We start from the raw sequence: 18,077 nt of genomic DNA on the forward strand, positions 1-18,077 counted from the left end.
GCTGCTCGCCCTGGGCTGCGCCCGTCCAGACTGAGCCCCGTGGTTGGTGGTAGGACCGCTGCACATTCTCCCATTTCTGCGGCTCCTCTTCACCTGGCCTGTGAAGATCTGGGTCTGGTTGCCAGAGGGACTTGGCTCCTCCATCAGCCCCTGCGCTCCACACTCTGCCTCCACCTCCAGGGTCGCGGCAGAGGAAGGGGTGCGGCTCCAGGGAGCCCGCGGGCAGGAGATGCAGGAGCTTGAGTGGGTGGGCGGCCTGGGGAAATCCTGCCGCCATCCTGAGGGAGGAGGCAGCGGGTTCAGAGGAGGCTCCGGGATCTACTGACCGAGGACCTAGTCATGCTCGTGTGGGGAGTGTGTGTGTGTCCGTGTGTCCGTGTGTCCGTGTGCACGCGTGTGTTGTGTGATGGGAGAGACGCGGCCGACGCCGCAAAACCCCGGGGAGACGATTACCCAACGCCCTCCCTGCCCCCGCCCCTGCCATAGACTAATTCAAACCCACACCCACTGTGCACCCGCAGAATTCAGTTTGGTGTATGATTTCCTTCAAAGGAAACACTCCTTGGCGTTTTTCATTAAAAAACCAGTTTCCGCTGCTGTTGTGCAATCTCCCCGGCGCCCTCCTCTGCGGCCGTGTGAGAGCTGCGCGGAGCCCTTGCCGCGGAAATCATCAGCGAGCATCCAGAGAAAAGTCGAAGAACATTATAAAGGAGCCTCCCTCCCGCGGGCACGTCTTGGAATAGTAGAGCTTTGGGCAGGAACGCGACGGGTGGGGAGAGAAGCAAGCGCGGACGGTGCCATCCCGAGCTGGCGCTCTCTGAGCAGCGTCGCAGCGTCGGACACGGTGACCGTGACCGTGACCGTGACCGAGGCTGTGAGAGCCTGGGAGCCCGCCCTCCCCGCAGCCGGTGTCACTGCTTCCGCTGCTGCCAACCCGGCTGCCGCCAGAACAAGACCAGTGTGGGAAAGGCTACCAGGTGGGCCGCAAGCCGTCATCACTGCACCTCCAAGTATGTCCCAAGAAGTCTTTTACTCCCGTATTTAAATGCTTAAGTTAAGGGATCCCTGGGTGGCGCAGCGGTTTGGCGCCTGCCTTTGGCCCAGGGCGCGATCCCGGAGACCGGGGATCGAATCCCACGTCGGGCTCCCGGTGCATGGAGCCTGCTTCTCCCTCTGTGTGTGTGTGTGTGTGTGTGTGTGACTATCATAAGTAAATAAAAATTTTAAAAAAATGCTAAAGTTAAGGCTTATAACAACCAGGGGTTTTCTTGATGGGAGGAATTCAGTGTATCAGGTGGCTGTCCTAGCTGAAATCCTTACGTGGTGGCACAGGTGCTGCCCCTCTTGCCACAAAGATCAGGGTTTCAGAGTTTCAGACAGTTCTAGAGAAATTTCTGGATGGTGTCACTTGCTGCTGCAGAAGTCACTGGAGTCAGTGATTTCAGGGCGATACAGTAAAATGTTAAATTCAAACAAATCACTGTATAGATTTACTTCAGGTGGGTGGGGAGATGGGGTCAGTGGGTGACAGGTACCAAGGAGGGCAAATGATGAGATGAGCACTGGCTGTTCCACTCTAGGTTGGCGAAAATAATTTAAATAGCATATTAAAAATGAATAACTTGGGATCCCTGGGTGGCGCAGCGGTTTGGCGCCTGCCTTTGGCCCAGGGCGCGATCCTGGAGACCCGGGATCGAATCCCACATCGGGCTCCCGGTGCATGGAGCCTACTTCTCCCTCTGCCTGTGTCTCTGCCTCTCTCTCTCTCTCTGTAACTATCATAAATAAATAAAAATAAAAAAAAATGAATAACTTATTTCAGTACACATTTTATTCACACGATTATCTTGTTCACAGGTATTGTTCATACAGTAAATGATCATCTGAGCCGGTTGCCAGAGGGGATGGTGTGGGGGCTGGGAAACTAGGAGGGGGGCAGTGGGAACCCTGGCTGCCAGTCCCAGAATGAGGAAGTGTGGGGGTCAGAGGCGCCACACGAAGGCTACCGCAGATGATACTGTAATAGGGCTGGACTGGGGCAGGCAGGAGTACACCCGTGGTGAGTAGAGCGTGCTGTGCGAACTCATCAGATCACTTTCTGTACACCTAAACAAATGGAACATGATGTGCCAATTATACTCAAAATTTAGAGATTTTTTATAATTTTTCTAGTACAATTTGGGTTGCTTTATGACATTTTACATTAAGTGTATATGTATATCAGATTCTAATCTGGGTCTGAGAATTGATAAATAAAATGTATAATGATGGCATTTAACTTACACAAAGTTACCTGTAAAAATATATATATATAAAGAAATAAACAGCTGAGAAAATTAAATACCGTATCTGAATATTTGCACGGAAAGCATGACACTGGGCAGATCTGGGCCTCCCGTGGGGCTAAGATGGCCAAAGCAGCTGAAAGTGGTATCAAAACTCTTAGAGTCACTTTATTAAGAAATTGTACAATCAGGGCAGCCCGGGTGGCGCAGCGGTTTAGCGCCGCCTTCAGCCTGGAGTGTGATCCTGGAGACCCGGGATGGAGTCCCGCGTCGGGCTCCCTCCATGGGGTCTGCTTCTCCCTCTGCCTGTGTCTCTGCCTCTCGGTGTCTCTCATGAATAAATAAATAAATTCTTAAATAAATAAATAAATAAATAAATAAATAAATAAATAAATAAATAACTTAGCCTTCTTTATAAGGGGTTTCACCACATGACATGCCCTTCAAAATCCAGTATTCAGGGACACCTGGGTGGCTCAGTTGGTTGGCGTCTGCCTTCAGCTTAGATCATGCTCCTGTGGGCCTGAGATTGAGCCCCACGTCTGGCTTTCTGCTCAGCAGGGAGCCTGCTTCTCCCTCTCCCTCTGCTGTTCCCCCTGCATGCTCGCTCTCTGTCAAATAGTAAGTTCTTTTTTTAAAATCCAGTATTCCAAAGTCAAACAGCCTGACAATTGAGCAGTTCCATGCACAAGAGCCCATGAATCTATGTGCATCAGTCTGCATCACTCTGTGTGTCCTTTGGCAGCAAGTGGTGTCATCATAACTGCACAGAGTCCCCAATGCTGTGGGCTGTTAGATGTTCCCTTCGACAGTGGATGGCTGCAGTGCCTTCTTTGCAATTCCCAGGCCAGAACACAGGAGCTGTCCCATCAGTGAACATGCCTCTTTATCAAGTGGCAGATCTGTGGTCAAGTCCCTCAGCGGTCAGTGGCTCAGGGAGGACAGCCGACAAGCACAGCCTCTGCCTACCAACGACCTGTGCAGTGTCCTAACATTTGTGCAGTATGCTTGGCCCCAAGAAGAGGTGCCATTTCCACTTCCCATGAAGGAAATTCTGCACTTTTCATCCCTCTGATGATGTGAGAAGACTCCTGATGAGAGAGAAATCCTAAGTTGTTCTTTGACATGATAGCAAGTGTTACTCAGTAGGATCTGATAACCTGGTGCACTTGCATCTCCAAGGGCTTGTGCTGCTTAGAATTGAGGAGAAGCCTTCAGTTCAAATGCCCAGAGCACCCCGAGTATTCAGGCATCTCATTGATGAAAGCTGCAAGCAGCTGTCAGATTGGGGACAGTCATCTGTCACTTCATGGTTCTGACGAGGATGGAGGACTAGACAGCTTGTTTCAGATTTAACTCAACTACTTCCCAGTCCTCCATCCAATGTAGCCGTTTCTCTGGGGACTTGGTGCAGATAATGTAAGAAAATTCTCACGTGTGGAACATGTTTCCAATACTTAAGAAGCAGTCAGATGGAGGTGTGGTGGGGGCATCCTTCTTGGTCACTGTGGGTTATATCAAGTCAGCTGTGAGTCCAGACCCCAGGCCTCCTTGCATTTCAGTTGGAGAAACCTGCATACAGAATGCCAGGTGCCTGAACCCTCACTGGTCTCACAAGATCACACCATAGGCTCTGACCTCTTCACCCCCAATCCTCTCTCAGGTGAGACTTCTAGTAATGGCAGGAGGGAGTGGTTGAGTCAGTTCTTTCGCAGAAGGCAGTAATGAAAAACATTAAAAATAGTATTTGATGTTGGAGAGGATGTGGAGAAAGGGGAAACCTCCTTCACTGTTGGTGGGAATGTGAACTGGTGCAGCCACTCTGGAAAACTGTGTGGAGGTTCCTCAAAGAATTAAAAATAGACCAGCCCTACGACCCAGCAACTGCTGGGGATTTACCCCAAAGATCCAGATGCAATGAAACGCCGGGACACCTGCACCCCAATGTTTATAGCAGCAATGTCCACAATAGCCAAAGTGTGGAAGGAGCCTCAGTGTCCATCGAAAGATGAATGGATAAAGAAGATGTGGTCTATGTATACAATGGAATATTACTCAGCCATTAGAAACGACAAATACCCACCATTTGCTTCAACGTGGATGGAACTGGAGGGTATTATGCTGAGTGAAATAAGTCAATTGGAGAAGGACAAACATTATATGGTCTCATTCATTTGGGGAATATAAACAATAGTGAAAGGGAATAAAGGGGAAAGGAGAAAAAATGAGTGGGAAATATCAGGGAGGGAGACAGAACATGGGAGACTCCTAACTCTGGGAAATGAACTAGGGGTGGTAGAAGGGGAGGAGGGCCGGGGGGTGGGGGTGACTGGGTGACGGGCACTGAGCGGGGCACTTGATGGGATGAGCACTGGGTGTTATGCTATATTTTGGCAAATTGAACACCAATAAAAAATAAATTTACTACTACTACTACTACTACTACTAATAATAATAATAATAAATAAAAATAGTATTTGAACTCACTGAAAAGTAAATGAAGGCAGGCAGGAACATGAGAGAACTTTAATCCTGAATACAGCTATGATGGGCAAGAAGCGCTAGTTCCCAGCCTTCTCACCTGTGGGGGCTCTCCCTTCCCCCAGCATAACTGCAGGCTCATGGGGCCGATGACAGCAGTCACAGCAGGTGCCAAGGACCTGGACATTTCATGGGGAAAATCTGAAAGTGAGGGAGCAGCAGAGGGTCGCGATCCAAAATCTGAATACAGGCTCAGTCAAAATCCCTGGAACCACCACACTCTGCAGGGCTGGGGGACACTCAGGAGACACTGCAGAAAAAGCAGAAAGAACCAGAGGGAGCTCTAGCTTTAAAGAGAGAATCATCCTGATCAACAGGCACTTGGCTCGCTCTTCTGCAGAGCATGAGACTCTTGATCTCAGGGTTGTAAATTTGAGCCCCGCATTGGATGTAGAGATTACTTTAAAATAAATCTATAAAAACAGTCTTTAAAAAAAAGATTGTCCTAGCCCAATCTGTGAGTCTGTGCCTTTGACTTATGAATTTTACAATCAGCACAAGGCTCAAGCAACAGCAAGAAAAATGTCATACTGGGGGAGGGTGGCGGGCTCAGTCTGTAAAGCACACAACTCTTGATTTTGGATTCGTGTGTGCAAAACCCACGTTGGACATAGAGTTTACTTAGAAAAGTAAAACCATACTGGACAAACGTATCAGATATCAGACCCTGGGCTGGCACGGCATTTGGAAATTTAGGGGACATCCCAGGAACAAGACAACCACAGAGAAGGTGAGTGCCAAAATCTGAATACAGACTGCACAGAGCATTGATTGACCACTAAATCACACAGATGGAGGGCAGCTCTCTCAAGACTGAGGATGGAAATGCAGCCACTGGATGTGGGAAAACAGGGCATAGACAACAGCTGTCAGCACTGCAGGGTCCATGCAAGTGAAATACTAGGAAAAAAGCAATCTTCAAAAGAAGAGAATAGATTCCAGATCTGCTAAAACATTAAATGCATATTCCACTTTTAAAATACTTATTACCTGACATACAAAGAAACAGAAATGAGTGACTCTAATGAACGCATTCCCAGTGCGCCCAGATGTTGGAATCAGCACCAGAGGCTCCCACGCGGTGTCAGGAATTACGTGAAAGAATTGAATAGGGCGGCCCAGGTGGCTCAGCGGTTTAGCGCCACCTTCCGCCCCAGGTCGTGATCCTGGAGACCCGGGATATAGTCCCACGTTGGGCTCCCTGCATGGAGCCTGCTTCTGTCTCTGCCTGTGTCTCTGCCTCTCTGTGTGTGTGTGTCTCTCATTAATAAATAAATAAAATCTTAAAAAAGAAAGAAAGAAGGAAGGAAAGAAAGAATTGAATAAACGTGTTGAAGGAATTTAAGAAAATCTTGTTATTAAAGCATGAACAGAAAGGAAATCTGAATGAAAAAGAGGAATGTAGGGATCCCTGGGTGGCGCAGCGGTTTGGCGCCTGCCTTTGGCCCAGGGCGTGATCCTGGAGACTCGGGATCGAATCCCACATCGGGCTCCCGGTGCTTGGAGCCTGCTTCTCCCTCTGCCTGTGTCTCTGCCTCTCTCTCTCTCTCCGTGTGACTATCATGAATAAATAAATTAAAAAAAAAAAAAAAGAAAAAAAAAAAAGAGGAATGTATACAGAACATCAAATAGAAGTTCTAGAGCTGGGCAGCCCCGGTGGCTCAGCGGTTTAGTGCTGTCTGCAGCCCAGGGCGTGATCCTGGAGACCCAGGATCAAGTCCCATGTCAGGCTCCCTGCATGGAGCCTGCTTCTTCCTCTGCCTGTGTCCCTCTCTTTCTCTCTGTCTCTCTCTCTCTGTCTAAATAAATAAAAATCTTAAAAAAAAAAAAAGCAAAAAAAAAAAAAAAAAGAAGGAGTTCTAGAACTGAAAAGAAAAAATGTAACGGAAATTCTGTGAGTAAAAGCCACTGAAGCTTTCGAAAGGCAGATTAAAGAATCAATGAGGAAAAGAAATTAAAAAAAAAAAGAATCAATGAGGGTGGGGGCACCTGGGGGCTTAGCGGTTGATCATCTGCTTTCAGTTCAGGTCACGATCCTGGTGTCCCGGGATCGAGTCCCACGTCGGGCTCCCTGCATGGAGCCTGCTTCTCCCTCTGCCTATGTCTCTGCTTCCCTCTGTGTCTCTCATGACTAAATCAATAAAACCTTAAAAAAAAAAAATAGAAAAGAAAAAAGATTGGAAAGAAACTAATAAAACTCAGATATCCATGTAAGAATGTTAAAATGGCAAATAGATGATCAGAGTCCAAACATGAAACAGGAAAAAAAAGAGCAGTTTGAATCCAGTTTGAAAATTCTTCTAATTTAGTGCAGGAACCGAGAACCTCATCCCTGACTCTCCAGAGAAGAGAAGCAGAAGCACATCATACCTGGGCTCATCCCTGTCCACAGGAGGGAACCAAACAGAAGACAAATCTTCAAAGCAATGACAGTTAATGACACCTTCCACCCAAGGTGAACTGGTTGTAAAATGCTCACAGATTCACTGAAATCCTCCAAGAAGAAGTAGAATTGGCCTCCTCTTGTGGGTGGACTGGACCTGGTGACTCACTCCTCATGGACAGAACGAGGGGGACGTGATGGTGTGTGTGGTTTTCTGCGCTCTCTTCTCTCTCTCCCTCCCTCAGACCACAGGTTTGGGAAGCAGCCGGGTACCATGGGAGAAAGAGCCTCACTTGCGGAGACCCCCAGGCACCAGGAGCTGGGGCTCGCCCCACCCCGCCCCCCAGAGCCAAGCTCACACCCTGCAGCTCGAGGCCTCCGCATCCCTGGGCTCCTGGTCCATCTCAGCAGCAGCCTGAGGGCAACCTCAGCTGGCGCCACCCGCTCCCCTGCCTCACACGTCTGATCCTCGGGAATGTGTTGCCCTAGTAACAGCATGGGAAGCTGTGAGCGTGTTACACTTGTCACACTGCACTGGTAACTCTTACACACATTGGAACCTGGCGGCGCGCACTTTACCCGAGGCAGGAGCTTTGGAGCAGGGCAGGGGTGGGGTTGGAGGGACTCCGAGGTCAGAGTGTAGGAGACAGAGGTTAAGAGGACGGTTGGAAATTTTCCAGGAAAGGGGTGGAGACCGTAGAAAAAGGAAAAGAGGCCTCTAGAGCCCTACAGTTCTCCCAGGGAGAAGCTGCCGAGGACTTGACCCTCCGCAAACTCAGCTACATGTCCCAGAAAGATGGGTCAGCAGGTGCATAGAGAGGCTCGGAAACACGCCCACTGGGTGTCGTGACCCCAACATGCACTGCCACTCTGGAATCGCAGGTGGAAGGGCGGCTGTGACCTGAGGAGGCAGTGGCTCTGTGAATATCGGGAATAAAAGAGATTGGAGGGATCCCTGGGTGGCGCAGCTGTTTGGCGCCTGCCTTTGGCCCAGGGCGCGATCCTGGAGACCCAGGATTGAATCCCACATCGGGCTCCCAGTGCATGGAGCCTGCTTCTCCCTCTGCCTGTGTCTCTGCCTCTCTCTCTCTTTCTCTGTGACTATCATAAATAAATAAAAATTAAAAAAATAAAAAAAGAAAGTCTTAATTGGGGGAAAATGGCAAAGGAAGATAAATATCAACTAGGTAAATATAAATGAAGAGATGGATGCTAGATAAATATATAATATAAATAAACTATGAAAAAAAAATAAAAAAAAATAAATAAATAAACTATGAGAATTCATTGCCAGCTCTCCTGTCATAAAATAATTTTAAAGGAAATCCTATGGCCAAAGGGACATGACCCTGGATGGTAACATATACAGAATAGAATACTTCACAACAGAAACGGTACTATTCTGTTTAGGTACATTGTTTGTTAATTTCTTTAAAAGATGTATAACTTTAGGGCAGCCGGGGGGGCTCAGCAGTTTAGCATTGCCTTCCGCCCAGGGCCTGATCCTGGAGACCCGGGATCAAGTCCCACATTGGGCTCCCTGCGTGGAGCCTGCTTCTCCCTCTGCCTGTGTCTCTGCCTCTCTCTCTGTGTGTGTCTCTCATGAATGAATAAATAAAATCTTTAAAAAATAAAATAAAAATAAAAGATGTATAACTTTAAAATTTTAAGGAGTAACAAGATATTCTCTGGCTTATACTTTGTGTTGCTGTGACACATGTGCGAATAGTAGCACAGAGGGGGTACGTGGAACTCCGTGGAACTCCGTTGCTACAAGTTTCCTGTTTCCTGGATGGAGCTCAATGCTACCTTAAGTAGACTGTGAAAAGTCAAAGATTCAGGTTTCAAGTCCTACAACTTCAATTAAAAGTAAGAAATAAAAATAGTGAAAGAGACACTAGAGCATCAAACTGTAAACAAAAAATATCTGTTTGAATCAAAGCAACTAAGGAAAAGAGGCACAAGAATGGAAAAGACCTGAGACAACTCAGAAACAGAGAGCATTACATACTCTAAAGCATATAATTGAAGCCAACTGCACGCATCGCCTGCAATGAGCTCACCCTCACTGCGCTTTACCCTGCACCTCCCATCCCCAACTAATGACTTACATGTACCAAGAAGATGGGCCTTATTTTATGCCAATATGGCCTATGACATCATTCCTAAATGATTCTTGGGGTTATGTACTGTAGACAAACTAGGATTATTACTCTTCCCAGCCCCAGCAACTCATTACTTATGAGAACTGCCTCATCTGCCCCCAATTCCCATAATATGGTTCTCATATCAGACAGGGGAACACCAACCTTACCCTCCCCTGGTGGCTCTTCCAGCCCTGGGGAAGGTCTTATATCATGAGATAAAACAAACCGCTTGCTCAGCAGAACCTTAAATGACACATCCCAAGCATTAGATGTTCTAAGTCAAGAACTAAGTAAAGTTAGGGCAAGATTTCTGGAAAATCAGGCAACTATTATTACTCATTACTTGAACATCACTTAGGTTGTAAAGTCTCTACACATATGTTGTTTTAACATAACTGACAATTCTTATAAGGTCTCATGATTAATAAATGACATTCAAGCTCAACTGAACAAAATCCCATTCTCTCCAGGACTGTTTGCCTCAGAAACCACGGTCAATATTTCAGAGATGCCGTTTTACTGATGGAAATAATTGTTGGATTTTGTCTTTCTGTGTTTGTTGGTGCCTGTTTGTTTGGTGGCCTCATGCCTTCCAGCACATCCCAGGAGCCACACCATGAACTCTTGGCCTTGGCCGATCCCTGAGAATACTCTGCCTAGAGTCCCTTCGCGCCGTCCCTTGTCAGCCTGAAGCAGCCAGAGTGGTCATCGTCCCACTCCCCAACGACAGTGAGGGTTACTATTCCAGGGGGAGGAATGAGTTAGGGACAGGAGGGGCTAGGCACGGAGAGATGGACGGGGACCATGGAATCAGGCTCACTGAAATCCCAAGGACGCTGAAATATAAAAACCAGAGATAAAAATAGACCAAACCACCAGGTCCCAAATGTTAAGGGAGTCTCTTTCTTTGATGGCTACACAGTAATCACAGGACTCACCAGACCCAAAAAAAGCCATATGTCATTCACCCAAAATGGCACAAGAATCTCAAGGCTACAAGGTCTCTGATCAAGTTTTCAATAAGACCAGCCTAAAAGCTGTCAGTGGCAACCCTGACAGGACCCCTCTCCCTCCTGAGAGCCTTTATTCTGTATACTTACTTAATAAACTTCTATCCCCTTACTCACTCTCCTTTGTCCGCCAGATTTCTTTTTCTTTTCTTTTTCTTTTTTAAATTTCATTTATGTATTCATGAGAGACACAGAAAGAGAGAGTCAAAGACACAGGCAGAGGGAGAAGCAGGCTTCATGCAGGAAGCCCGATGTGGATCTTGAACCCAGGACTCCAGGATCATGCCTTGGGCTGAAGACAGGCACCAAACCGCTGAGCCACCCAGGGATCCCCAAGATTCATTTTTCAACTACGTGAGACAAGAACGTAGCTCTCCCACAGCGGTACAAGAACCATTCAGTGTGCAAGTTGGACCTGTGGATTTTAATGTAATGAGAAGGACATAGTGATACTGCTTCAGGTGCCACTTTGCCAAGAACCTTAGAGAAAGTACAACTTGTGTAGTTTTGGGGCACCTGGATGGCTCAGTGGTGGAGCCTCTGCCTTTGGCTCCTGTTGTGATCCTGGGGTCCTGGGATCTAGTCCCATATTGGGCTCCCTGCGTGGAGCCTGCTTCTCCCTCTCTCTATGTCTCTGCCTTTCTGGGTGTGTCTCTCATGACTAAATAAATAAAATCTTAAAAAAAAAAAAATCTTAAAAAAAAAAAAAACTTGGGGGCAGCCCCAGTGGCACAGTGGTTTAACCCCGCCTGCAGTCTAGGGTGTGATCTCAGAGATCCAGACTGAGGTGGGACTCGGGCTCCCTGCATGGAGCCTGCTTCTCCCTCTGCCTGTGTCTCTGCCTCTCTCGCTCTCTGTGTCTCTCATGAATAAATAAATAAAATCTTAAAAAAAAAAAAAAACTTGTGTAGTTTCAAAACCTGAAAAGGTTATGAAATATACGATTCTCCCCAATTTATGCAAGGATATAAATGTTTTCATATACTTCAACCAAAACAAGACAGTAAGTGAAGTAAAACTGAACGAGCAGTGATCTTCTAAGGAGACGGACAAGAAAGAGACTTGCAAAAATGTGAAATGCGACAAAACCACTTCACTCACTATGCTGTTTATTCCCGGAAATAGTTATTTTTCATACAAATAATGTTTGTTTTCATGCCGTGAGTTATTAATACCATTCTAAAGGAATTAATGAATTTTTACACCGGCTTTGTTCCTATTCTGGTAAATGCGATAGCCAGAACCACAGCCACAACGTTATCCTGGGATCCTCAGTAATCTGTGACACTGTGTAGATGCCCTGTGGGAACAGAATGTTCTAGACTCACTGCCTCACACAGCTCCCGGGCCAGGACTCAGGGAGACAGTGCGACAAGAGCCCTGTGTGCCCTAGGTGAGGAGTCAGGGCAAGGTGTCAGGACCCCGGGCTGCCTCTCAGGCTCTCAGGCCCCAGGGCGGGTCCGGGGCGGGGACGCTCAGGCTGGGGAGTCCCCACCTCCCCGGGTTTCACTTCTGCGTCTCCCAACCTGGCTCAGGGCCCCCTGCCTGGAGACTCGTGACGCAGCCCCAGCTCGCACTCCCATTGGGTGCAGCGTTTCTGGAGGAGCCAATCAGCGGCACCGGGTTCCGGGCTCTAAAGCCTCCGCCGCCGCCTCCGCCCCCCAGTCCGGCGGCGACCGCCAGTGTCCCCGGAGCCCGGAGATGGAGGTGGTGATGCCGCGAGCCCTCCTCGTGCTGCTGTCGGCGGCCCTGGCCGTGACCCTGACCCGGGCGGGTGAGTGCGGGCGGGAGCGAGGGGACCGGCGGGCGGGGACGCGGGACCCCGGGAAGCCGCCTCTCCGCCGCCCCCGGCCCCTCCCGCCTCCGCCCCGCCCCGGGCATCTCCCCTGGGCCCCGGGCCCCGCGGCGGGAGGGGGTCGGGCGGGGTCTCACCCGTCGGCTCCGCAGGCTCCCACTCCCTGAGGTATTTCTACACCTCCGTGTCCCGGCCCGGCCGCGGGGACCCCCGCTTCATCGCCGTCGGCTACGTGGACGACACGCAGTTCGTGCGGTTCGACAGCGACGCGGCCACTGGGAGGACGGAGCCGCGGGCGCCGTGGGTGGAGCAGGAGGGGCCGGAGTATTGGGACGGGGAGACGCGGACCGCCAAGGAGACCGCACAGGTGTACCGAGTGGACCTGGACACCCTGCGCGGCTACTACAACCAGAGCGAGGCCGGTGAGCGGCGCGGGCCCGGGGCCGGGGCACGACCCCCATCCCCCCGACCGGCCGGGTCGCCCCGAGGGTCCGGGTCCGGGCGTCACCCCGAGTCCGAGGCCCCCGCCCCTCCCCCTCGTCCCCGTCCCGAACCCGCGGGAACTCCCGGGAGGTTTTACTTTCTCTTTGGACTGATTGGCGGCCTGTCGGGGCGGGGCCAGGGTCTCACACCCGCCAGACCATGTACGGCTGTGACCTGGGGCCCGGCGGGCGCCTCCTCCGCGGGTACAGTCAGGACGCCTACGACGGCGCCGATTACCTGGCCCTGAACGAGGACCTGCGCTCCTGGACCGCGGCGGACACCGCGGCGCAGATCACCCGGCGCAAGACGGAGGCGGCAGGTGTAGCAGAGCACCTGAGGAACTACCTGGAGACGACGTGCGTGGAGTGGCTGCGGAGGTACCTGGAGATGGGGAAAGAGACGCTGCTGCGCGCAGGTACCGGGGCCCCGGGCCTCCCCGATCTCGCCTCCACTAGGGAGGGCTTCCCTCCAGGAAGGGAATATGGACTCAGGGTCAGAACACCGCCCCTCCCACGGGTGGGGACAGGGGATCCGCCTGGGTGTTGATAGTCCTACTAGGGTGACTCACCCAGAGGCCGCTTTTCTCGAAGGGCAATGGAGCAATCCAGGGTCTCCGGGGAGGCAGGCGGAGGCCATCCTGAGATAACAGCCAGTGGTGCCCTTTGACCTGGAAGCCTTGTGAGGACCATGACTTTCCCTCAAGGCCTTCTTCAATGAAAACATATTTGGAGCTTGAACTCGGAGTTTTCTGACTCCTTCAGCCTCCACTATGGTCAGGACCATTAGTGTGCTCTCCACCTTAGACCTGCAGCCTCCTACCCTGGACTCTCTCCCTGATTCTAGAATTTCTAAAGATTAGGATATCCCAAAGGCTAGGTTGGTGACTGGGCTTTGTGCTTCTTCCAAGTGAACCAACTGCCCTGTCCACCCTAGGATGGTCACACAAATTCAGTCTCAGTGGACCACGCAGTTAACCAAAGTGTGGGTTTTCCAATTCTTCCTTCTCAGAACCCCCCAGCACACGTGTGACCCGCCACCCCATCTCTGACCATGAGGTCACCCTGAGGTGCTGGGCGCTGGGCTTCTACCCTGCGGAGATCACCCTGACCTGGCAGCGGGATGGGGAGGACCAGACCCAGGACACAGAGGTTGTGGACACCAGGCCTGCAGGAGATGGGACCTTCCAGAAGTGGGCGGCCGTGGTGGTGCCCTCTGGACAGGAGCAGAGATACACGTGCCACGTGCAGCATGAGGGGCTGGTGGAGCCTGTCACTCGGAGATGGGGTAAGGAGGGCCTCGGGGTAGAGCTTCTACTCAGGGCAAGTGGAGCTCTTCTGGAGAATTTCAGCAGAGTCAGGACTCAAGCCAGAGGCTGGACCCTCATCCTCCCTCCCCTTTCCAGAGCCTTCCCCTCTGTCCACCATTGTCATCGTCAGCATTGCTGCTATGGTTCTCCTCGTGGTCGTCGCTGGGGTGATTGGAGCTGTGATCTGGAGGAAGCAGCGCTCAGGTAGGGAACCGACTGAATACTCTGTGTTTTCCTGTCCTGTTGGGGGGTTTCCTAGGGAGCACGCTGTCCTGCCTTGTTAACGGGAGGTGCCGTCCATACGCGGTTACTCTCCCACACTGGAGCTGTGTACTCACACTCACTGTGCAGCAAACACTTGGGAAAATGAAGGCCAGAGTTTCGCCTTGGTGATTCTGGTGACGGGGACTGATTCCCAGCCGTCACAGGACAGAGCGGAAGGCCCCTGCTGAGGACAGACCTCCAGCAAGTCAGGTGGTCCAGTGACCCCTCACCTCATGGCTTGTCTCCTGACCCTGACCTGGGCGGTCAGTCAGAATTCTGCAGACTCACTCTGCACCAGGACTGGGAGCTTCCTCGAGGATCTCCTGGCCCAGCCCTGTGCCCGGCCTCTCACATGATGTTTTCTTCCCACAGGAGGAAAAGGACCAGGCTACTCTCATGCTGCACGTGAGTATGCAGGGAGTGATCCCTGAGACCCCGGGGAGTGTAGACAGGACCCCATGGGGAGGTCACCCCCACAGCTGCTCCTTTAGTCTCACCTCCTGTGAGCTCTGACCACGTCCTGTTTATTCTCCTCTAGGCGATGACAGTGCCCAGGGCTCTGATGTGTCTCTGACAGCTCCTAGAGGTGAGACCCCAGAGACCCTGAAGTGGGGAGGGTTGGGGCACTGGGGACCAGATGAGCGCGAGGGGGCTGTTGAGAATGTCAGCACTTATGTGACCGACCTCAATTTGTACTTGATTTTTTCTCACAGTGTGAGACCAGCTGCCCTGTGGGGACTGAGCGATGCAAGATGTGTTCACATCTCACGTGATGACATCAACAACCCTGGCTTGTCTCTGCAAACAGTGTCAGGATGTGCCTGTGTCCCTAGGAGCATAATGTGAGGAGGTGGGGAGATTGGCCCACCCTGCCCACCATGACCTGTCCCTAATCTGATGTGCGCTCTCCTCTCTGATGTGCTTTCCTGTCCAGGAGAGGCAGGGCTGGACCATCTCCATCCCTGTCTTTGTTTCATGTTGAGTACTAATCTCTTACTACCCGATTGAAAATAAGAATCCAGATATGAGTTTGTGTTTCCTGAGTCTTGGGATGTGGGGCTGATGAGGTAATAAAAGGAGATTTGTGAAGTTGAGAGAGCAAATAAATGGAAGCCCTGAGAACCTTCCAGAACTCTCATGTTTGCTGTGTTGAGTCTGTTGAAGTGGGGGGCCGAAAGGTGTCAGGAGCCGAGGGGGGATGGGGCCTGTGCCCAGTAGGTGCTCAGTGCATCCTGGGTGTGCCCCTCAGCTGGGTCATCTCTCTGCTCCGTGTCCTTGCTGTGGAAGCTTGTCTCATAAGGATTTGTGATCAAGGGGACTTGGACATCACCCGTCACCAGGACCTTCTTTAGCCACAGCATCCTAAGACTGGGTTAGCCTAAACTCATGTCTGCGTTGCGGCATAGCCCCCATTTTCTTTTTTAATTACTCCTCTAGAGGCTCATGCCTGCTGTTACTCTTGTGTCCAAGTTCCTGTCCCATTGTCCCCTGGTGACCCCATCGGTTACAGTAGCAGGTGTCCTTTGGGCTCACGTCCCCACAGGTCTAGGTCATCCCCTGCACATAGGAGTCCCCGAGGTTTGGAGAGATGAACTTCCAGATCCATCCACTCTCCCCCTCCCAGATGGAGTCCCACATCGGGCTCCTTTCATGGAGCCTGCTTCTCCCTTTGCCTGTGTCTCTGCCTCTCTCTCTCTCTCTTCTCTCTCATGAATAAATATATAAAATCTTTTTAAAAAAAAATAAGGATCTGTGGGATCCCTGGGTGGCGCAGCGGTTTGGCGCCTGCCTTTGGCCCAGGGCGCGATCCTGGATACCCGGGATCGAATCCCACGTCGGGCTCCCGGTGCATGGAGCCTGCTTCTTCCTCTGCCTGTGTCTCTGCCTCTCTCTGTGATTATCATAAATAAAATAAATAAAAATTTTAAAAAAATAAAAAAAATAAGGATCCAGATAGGGGTTTGTGTTTCCTAAGTCTTGGGATGTGGGGCTGCTAAGGTAATAAAAGATTTCTGAAGTTGAGAGAGCAAATAAATGGAAGCCCTGAGAACCTTCCAGAATCCTCATGTTTGCTGTGCTGAATCAGTTGCAGTTGGGGGCTGAAAGCTGTCAGGAGCCTAGGGGGGACGGTGCCAGTGCCCAGTAGGTGCTCAGTACATACTGGGTGAGTCGTGTTCAGGCCTCAGCAGGGTCCTCTCTTCTCCGTGTCCTTGCCCCTTCTATAGAAGCTTGTCTCACCAGGACCTGTGATCACAGGGACTTGGACGTCACCTGTCACCAGGACCTTCTGTAGCCAGAGCTTCCTGAGACTGGGTCAGCCTGCTAGACTCAGGTCTGGGTCACAGCATAGGCCCCATTTTGTTTCTTCCTTTTTTTCTTTCTTTCTTTTTTTTTTTTTTTTTTTTTGAGTTGTTCCTCTAGAGCCTCATGCCTGCTCTTGCTCTTGTGTCCAAGTTCCTGTCCCATTGTCCCCTGGTGACCCCATTGGTTACAGCAGCAGGTGTCCTTTGGGCTCCCGTCCCCACAGGCCTAGGTCGTCCCCTGCACACAGGAGTCCCCGAGGTTTGGAGAGATGAACTTCCAGATCCATCCAGTCTCCCCCTCCCTCCCCAGCTGCTTTCTGGATTATTGTTCACATCCTGAGGTAGAGAGGGGAGAAGTCAGAGGTTCTCCTCCTCATAAGCGTCCAGGAGTTTCTGCCTCCCCTGCTGCTCTGCCCTCCCTCCCCGCCCTGGGCCCCGTGATCCCCGTGGGATTTATAAAGCAGAGTGTAACGTAGATTTCTCTGTGGCTGGAGAAGAGGACCCAGGAAGCCCAAGTGCAGGGTGCCTGAGGAGTGAACTCTGTGCGTGGTGTGTGCAGGAGAAACGGTGTGGGGGTGGGAGCTGAGGGAGGGAGGTGGGGGCAGCCCCATGAGGAGAGAGAGGGGGCACTGATGACCAGTGGCTGGTGGGGGGCAGGAGCTGCCACAGAACAGCTGTGCCCCAGGCGCTTCTAGAAGAGGGAGATCCTCTTCCTGCGCATTCATTCAGCTGTAACTGTCCTGTGTCACATGCAGGACACACTGTTTGCATCTGGGCAGCTCAGTGAGACTCAGGTGAGGCAAACCTGCTGGTCTCCTGGAGAGTATGTTCTAGTGGTCGGGGGAGACTACACCTGACCCAGGCTGGTGGGTGATTGGGGCAGTGACCCCCTTCTGTAGTAGGAAATCCGAGTGTAGCTCATGTCTCCCCCAAAGCATACCAACTAATAGCATGCTCATGACTGGAAGCCTCACGGAGAACATGAGCAGTTGCTTACACTGTGTGTTACGGGTAGTGTGTACTGTGTTCTTACGATGAGCGAAGCTGCAATAAATTAGCAAATCATAAGGAAGGGAAACACCGCGGATAGTACTTACAGTAAAAAAGTCCTCATACAGGTGCACACGCACAGTCCCAACCCGTGTAATTCAGACATGAACTGTGTGTGTGTGTGTGTGTGTGTGTGTGTAAGCACAGTAAGTAAGGGAGGTGTAGACATTGGAAGTAGGTAGGAGCCTTGAGGAAGGTGACCCAGAGAGAACCTGCTCTAGGACAGGGACGGTGGCCACCTTACTGCAGGGATTGGGGGAGCCTCCCTGAGAAGGTGACCTGGGAGAGATTGGAGGACATGAATTGTGTAGGAGGATGTCTGGGGGAAGTTCTTTCCAGGCAGGGAACCTCCATGCTCAAGCTCCAGGGCAGGAGCCTGTCCCATGTTTGAGGGAGGGTGAGGAGGCCCCTGGGGCTGGAGCAGAGAGCAAGGGGGATGACATGACATCATGTCATGGAGCCTGAGGACAGTAGAAGGGTTTTGAGTTTTCTCTGAGTGAGATGTGGAGT

At 51.1% G+C, this 18,077-nt stretch overlaps 1 protein-coding gene across 2 annotated transcripts; it reads left to right on the forward strand.

Annotated features, from left to right (window-relative positions):
• The first annotated feature begins 11,982 nt into the window (after positions 1-11,982).
• On the forward strand, positions 11,983-15,350 carry LOC140637335 (DLA class I histocompatibility antigen, A9/A9 alpha chain). Of its 2 annotated transcripts, XM_072833780.1 has the most exons (8): positions 11,983-12,140; positions 12,314-12,583; positions 12,784-13,059; positions 13,653-13,928; positions 14,047-14,154; positions 14,587-14,619; positions 14,753-14,800; positions 14,928-15,350. In XM_072833780.1, exons 1-8 carry the CDS (start codon positions 12,068-12,070, stop codon positions 14,930-14,932), a joined length of 1,089 nt encoding a protein of 362 aa, XP_072689881.1. In that variant the 5' UTR covers positions 11,983-12,067; the 3' UTR covers positions 14,933-15,350. The 2 variants fall into 2 exon arrangements, with proteins under 2 accessions (XP_072689881.1, XP_072689880.1); XM_072833779.1 differs by lacking the exons at positions 14,587-14,619; positions 14,753-14,800 and having other exon boundaries at positions 14,047-14,177; positions 14,883-15,350.
• Positions 15,351-18,077: the final 2,727 nt, after the last annotated feature.

Source organism: Canis lupus, chromosome 7 (genome assembly GCF_048164855.1).
Source record: "Canis lupus baileyi chromosome 7, mCanLup2.hap1, whole genome shotgun sequence".
Classification (NCBI taxonomy): domain Eukaryota; kingdom Metazoa; phylum Chordata; class Mammalia; order Carnivora; family Canidae; genus Canis; species Canis lupus.